This window comes from Suricata suricatta, chromosome 8 (genome assembly GCF_006229205.1).
Source record: "Suricata suricatta isolate VVHF042 chromosome 8, meerkat_22Aug2017_6uvM2_HiC, whole genome shotgun sequence".
NCBI classification, from domain to species: domain Eukaryota; kingdom Metazoa; phylum Chordata; class Mammalia; order Carnivora; family Herpestidae; genus Suricata; species Suricata suricatta.
In genome coordinates, this window is record NC_043707.1 from 111,493,595 (window position 1) to 111,500,269 (window position 6,675).

Consider the following 6,675-nt stretch of genomic DNA (forward strand, 5'->3'; position numbering starts at 1 on the left):
CCAGGAACAATTCTAGGCACTGGGTAAAACAAAACAGTCCACGCCCTTCTTGATGCTTACATTCCAGGTGCAGAGTCACACAAATACACATATTTGTCACAGACATCAGATAGTAGTCGGTGATTTAGAGAAATATAGAGCAGTGTTAAGGAGCTGAAGAAGATGGGGAAGTGTTGTTTTAGATAAGATAGTCAAAGGAGAGGTGACAGGTGCCTAGAACTAGGTGTAAACAAAGCACACTTTAGTTGACCAAAGCCTTTGCAGCCTTGAAATAAGTGGTGCTTTCTATTTAGATTTTTTTTTTATATTTTTTTCATTTATTTTTGAGAGAGAGAGAGAGACAGTGCAATCAGGGGATGGACAGAGGGAGAGAGGGAGACACAGAATCTGAAGCAGGCTCCAGACTCTGAGCCAGCTGTCAGCACAGAGCCCGACGCGGGGCTTGAACCCACAAACCGCAAGATCGTCACCTGAGCCAAAGCCGGATGCTCAACCTACCAAGCCACCCAGGCGCTTCTAGATTTTTTTATTAAAATTGTTCAGAAGAGCATGAAGCACAGGTAGACACAGAAATCACTAGTATAAAAGAGACTGGGTGGTACCAAGTAAATGACAACATCCATATTTCCCACTGCTTCATAGGTCACATTTATAATTATGTTTTGGTCATATGCAGTGCAAAGCTAGTTTATGCCATTATAACTACCAGTCATCTAGTTTCTATTTAGCATGCACAAAAAGAAAAAATAATATATTACAAACTCTTTAAAATGAATGAGAAGTAAATCTCAAGAGAGTTTTCATGGTCACCAATCTCAAGGAGTTAGGAAGACTGATCCTCCCCATCTCAACATTTTCAAACTGTTGTCTTACTAGGCTGGTAATTCTTCCTCAATACTACAATGCCTAATTTTCTCCCTCCAACAACACTACTCCTCATTCCACAGGTGTAAATGTATATAATATTATAAAAATGTAGGCTAAGTTCACAAGTACAGCTCCAAGAAATGAGCAAAGTATCTATCCTGTTCCTTTACAAGTAATTTCTTATGATAAAGTTGCTTTTTCCATCAGATTTTACATCAGTGTTCCTTTTGAAGTACTAACCTCTTGAGTATATCATGAAGTCCTACAATATAATTCACTCAACAAATTAGTTTTATGTGCCAGGCATTGTATTAATTGCTAGGTACCAAGTATACAAAAAAGACTAAAAGACAAAAACAAAAAAGTCTCTTCATTTGCTAGCCAATTCAAGAGACAAACATGGAAACAACTATTCAGGTACCACGATTATATACAAGATACTTCTGGAGTACACTGAGAATCACCTCATTCTGTCTGCTACAATCATAAAACACTTCTGAAAGACTTAATGTTTGAAGCTGGTCTCAAAGGATAAATAGGCAGATGGGAGAAGGGAGGACCCTAGGTTAATTAGGCAGACTTAGAGACTAATACTATAGTAAAGGTATTAAAAAAAAAAAAAAGAGGTTGGAAAGGTGGGAAGTGGGGAAGGGAGGGGCAGTGTCCAAATTCTAAAAGGTTTTGCCTGCCAGGCAAGGCTGGTAAGTCTGAATTTTAGCTAGTCTTTGGGGTAAGAAACCATTTAAGAATTTTAGAGAACAAAGGGACTAACGAGATTATGTTTACAATTCAGAAAGAATACCAAAACAGACTGCAGATAAAGCCAGTCAGAAAGCAAGGGGAATCAGTGATGAGGTTGTTGCTGATAGGATCTTATTTATGAAACCTGGACTAAGACAGTGACAGCAAGAAAAGAGTTAAAAGCATGTACAAAGTGTCAAGAGAACACAAACATCTAAGAGGAAATCTAGAAAAAAATCAGAGAAAGCTTCACAGAGGAGATGGTGTTTGCACTGGGCCCTAAACAAGGAAAATTTGCCATATAGAAAATGAGAGAAAAAGAAGAGAACAGCACAAAGAAAGGCAAAGACATAGAAGAATACTTAATGACTTGGTATCTTGCTACTAAAGTATCCTTCTGGAGATCAATCAATTGGTAAATATTTACGGAATACCTGATATGATCTTGGATCTTGAGGAATCAAATGAAAATTAAAATCAGCTTTCCGAAAATAATGCACTTGGAGAAATTTTAATCACAGGAAAAATAAGATCATATTTTGGTCCAAGAACTCCAAGTAAAAGACCCCAGAATGAGAGAGTATGATTATGGTGATGGGATTGGCTAAGTAAAAGCTGAAAAGTAAACTGGGGGCAAGGGGGTGAAGACTTTCTATTCTTAGGCTAAGAAATCTGGAAAGTCAGGACAATTCCGGGAACACTGTTTTTTAGATTGTCTTATTTAGTCCATAAACAATATATTTACATAGATAATAGTAAGTACTATCATTGTTCCATTTACTTTACTAATGAGAAAACTAAGGGTTAAAGAAAATAATGTACCCAAGGTAACACAGCTAGTTTAAATGGTGAAACCAGGAGACCCTTTGCATTCAATCACTAATTCAGGAGAAACTGAAATATATGCAGTACTTACTTATTTTAACATTTAAAAATCTATAAAGTCACTATTAGTCTAGAACCTAAGTGTTTCATACAAACAAGGTTTACTAAACTACTTTGCCTGGTATTCTCAAAATATAATCATTAAACCCAATAATTTCAAGTCTGTTAATATTACTTAAAAAGCTTTCAAATTTTGTTACAAATAGAACTACCAGTAGTAAAACTTTAGTAATCTTGATTTCCAAAATATAGCAAAAACTTGAGAAGATAGCCATCAATTTTTCAACAAAACAAAGAAAGACTGTTTTCTGGAGTTAATCTCATCCATACTGTTTGGCAGACAATGTTTTCAGAAAAGGAATTGAGGGAAAAGCCACATGCCATAGTCATCGAATACAAACATTCACTGAATACAAGCTGATCTAAGTATCATTTTCTTAGTAACTATTACTTCTCAAGTTTCATTTTTATCATCTTCACAAACTTCTGAAAATTGAAAACATGCCCAGAATGAGACAAGTTTCTCCATCCTTTCATATGTTGGTTTATTTCTCGATTTGGTGCAATTCCAAAAATGGAGCCATTTCTTTAAAGTACTGCAAGAGCTGGAGAGAATATGGTCCCAGCCTGTTGCAGAAGGGATGCTTGGTACAATATAAATCTCTAGAACATTTCTAAACTAAATACCTGATGAAAATACTTTTGTGGCAGTTAAGTATCCCAGAGAGCACAAACCAGGCATTTATGATGCTACCTTTACACATTGAGTGCTCCTAGAGGGCATGTTCCTGTCTCCTGCACTTAGTGCAAAGTTGGGCACACCACAAAGAGTGGATGAATAAATCTTATTCTGCCTTTCAAATGTGAAACCAAGAGCTATTCAACCAAATTTGAATGGTGAAATTGTTCCTCCTTCATCACAAAATGTTGACTTTTTTTTTTGTATTTGATGAACAAGGACATGGTGAATTGATTTTATCTGGACTTTTGGGGGGAAATGTGGCAAAAATATTGTGACAAATAATGTGAAGAGTTGTATATAAACATTCTATTCTACAGTTTGTATAAAGCATCATAAGGAGGTAAAGGCCAGGAAACAAAATTAATTCCACAGACACGGTCTGCTCAAGGTTATTAACTCATAAGTGGTAGAGTCACAAATAGGACCCAACTAGCTCCCAATCCAATGTGCTTCCTCTTATAACACATCATTATTACAGGGACATCTTTTCTTAATTTATTTATTAGTTCAAAAAAGTGTTTGGGGAAAAACCTTAGGCCAAAGGAAATCTTCACAGAAAAGACAAATTACAAAAGCACTTTCCTTTTTAAATTCTTCTGTGCCCGTACATTTCTAGGTGTCACCAAGATTCAAGACATTAAAACATTCAGTTAAAATGAGATGAGGGCTACAAACACGAGGCATAAAGCAAAATAGATAGATATGTAGATGTACATAGGGTATTTTCTGACAAGCTTCAATTTAACTCGTTACATCCATTCTTGCTATCTTGCTAAGAAGATAACTCAAGCTTAGAAGACTTCCCCAAACCCACATTTCTTCTCCTGCCGTCCTCCCCACTACACCTGTCCAATCAGCTCCCCAGTCTCCCAAAGCTTCAATTTTCCCGTCTTATCTCTACCTTTGGCATTCAAACGCTCCCATCCCCTCCCCCAAGAGTCCCAAGGCTCATTTTTATCCTTTCAGCTTTAGGGCCTTCCTGGACCACCCTATCTAAAAAGGCCTCTCCCAGCTACTTCTAAGTACTTACTACAGCCCACAGTTAAACTTTTAGTTTATTTTCACAAGTTAATTGTTGTTCCATTAGGATGTACCATGAAGGCTATCCCCCAACCACTGTCTCTACAACACTTCCTTTTCCATCATTACCAAAACTGTTTGGAAATACTGTTATGTCTACCACCTGCTCCCAACTGTAAGCTCCTCAAGGGTTAAGTGCTGCCTTATTCACGTTTCCTCAGCACTCAATGAAGTGCCTGGCACCATCCAATGCAGTCAGTAAAAGTTCGTAGAATAAACGTGCGTTTTAAGTACCGATGCTCACTACTAGCATGGAAGCAAAGAACAATTACACCTCAACACCTCCTAGTGCAGAGAAATGCTGCAGGTTGACATAAAAACTATTAATGATACAATGTATAGGGAAAAAAAGTACATAAACAAAATTCCACTCAAAGAGATAAGGTGTCTCTGGTTCAGCAAAGAGGAAAGAGAAAGGCAAGACAGCAAGTCTATTTTTTGTTTTCCACCGGACTAGAGAGCATATTGTCCTTTCAAATTACAACTTTGCAACAGCGCAATTTATTCAGCATGCTCAAGTACTCATCAAGAGTCCAAGTACCAACATACTACCATTATTTTGCATTCTCCAAGATACACCAGGTGAGGAGCACAGGATTGGCCCTGAAACTTGATACAACAGTAGGAGTAGAAATAATAGTGGCATATCTTTAAATTTACAGACAAAAATCTCGAAGCGACCATGGTTACTAAACTAAACATACCAATCGATAGGTATGTAACCAAGGTTAGGACCCACTACGGCACAGAAACGATCATACCACTGCCAACAGACCACACTCCACATCTTTCTCAATCCTCTTCTACTCAAAAGACCCTAATAGCCACCACAAGGCTCGCTAGCCTCACTGCTGATAGCACAATCCTCAAAGGAATACAGAAGAAGCAGAAGAACAGCTTAAAAGTCTCCCCACACCGCCTCTCGAAAATAAATTAATTAATTAATTAAATAGGAAAAAAGGGGGGAAAAACAACCACCAATGGGCTCCGCAATCACTAATCAGAAAGCCCAAAGACGCCTTTCAAAGCCAACTGTCAGACCTTGTAGGGGCCCAGATGACGTTGACTCCGAAGAAAAGTCTCTGGCCCCAATACCTATCTCCGGATTATTCAGGAAAACTCAGGTTTTCCAGTTTGGAGATCTGCTCTCAAAAAAAGGATCTCCCAGCAGGAACGAACCATCAATCTCTTTGGAGGCAATGGCGCTCCAACCAACCACCCGGCAGGGGGACAGGCAACGGCGACAGGGCACGGCCCTTCCAGAGAGCTGCCGGCGCCCTCGGGGTTCTCAGCCTGGCCCAGCACAACCCGCCCTGGCGGTGGCCAAAGTCGGGCAGCGGTGAAGGGGGGCCAGCGGTCGAGCTCCCCGAGCTGGGCCTTCCCGGCCCCGGGGGCGCGGCGACAGACGGAGGTGGCGCCTTTCAGTCCAGCCCTGGCTGCGGCAACCGATCCGAGGCCTCTCCCCCTGGCCTCCCCACCCCGCCGCCCTCGGCCAGCCAGGCAGCCCCTCACCTGGCAGAAGCTCCGGCAGTAGTTCAAAGATGAGACCTCCGACACCTCCTGCTCCCGCAGCTCTGTCTCCAGCTGCCACAGACATGGTCGCAGTCCCGGGGCTCCCGGCGCCGGAGATGCAGGGCGATGACCCTGAGCCATGGACTCAGTCTCGGTTCCGTCCCCGGCTCCGGCTCCTGCCGGAGCCTCAGCCCCGACCCCGGCGGCGGCGGCGTCTCCCTTTCCGTCCGCCATCTTCCCACGGCCCAGCAGCGCGTAGGCAACCAAGCCACGTGATTCAGCCCTGGCCCCGCCCCCGTCCTACCACACGTGGTGACGCACTCCTTGGCGACGCGGGCGCGGGCCGGATTCCGTCACTGGGCCTCTGGGTGCCCCTCCTCTCGGCTGCCTTTTCGACAGCCGCCCTGACAACGGCCTGGCGGCCGCTGGCTAAACACCTCCTTCTCTCAGCCTTTCCAGATTCTCTGGAGTCACGGGGTCACCGAGCCGGACATACATGTAGACATAACCCAGATAGGAGGGGCATAACGCTTGAGCTGCGATCTGAAGAACGAGAGAAAAGTATCCCCGGTAGAAAGAAAATAAGCAAAGGTTCTGAAGACTAGGTCTGTGGGAAGATGGATTATAAGAATGGGCACTACAAGTCAGTAGGGAAAGGATGACCTCTACAGGAAATGGTGCTGAGGCAAGCTTTTCAATAAGAGAAAAGTAAAATTAAATTAGATTTTTACTTTAAACCATATCCAAAAATAAATCCCAGATGGATTACAGGCCTCGAAATATTTTTCAGGAAATATGTCTTTAGGATATCAAAATAGGGAAGAAGTTCTTAAATAAGATCCAAAAAG

The 6,675-nt window shown here is 41.8% G+C and overlaps 1 protein-coding gene across 1 annotated transcript in view; it reads right to left on the minus strand.

The window, feature by feature from the left end:
• The window catches only part of RLF (rearranged L-myc fusion), an 82,426-nt gene extending 76,330 nt beyond the window's left edge, over positions 1-6,096 (minus strand). Inside the window, exon 1 of the mRNA XM_029947843.1 lies at positions 5,828-6,096. Coding sequence (XP_029803703.1) covers positions 5,828-6,061 — 234 coding nt within the window. The 5' untranslated portion in view covers positions 6,062-6,096. The remainder of the gene's footprint in view (positions 1-5,827) is intronic.
• Between the last annotated feature and the right edge of the window lie 579 nt (positions 6,097-6,675).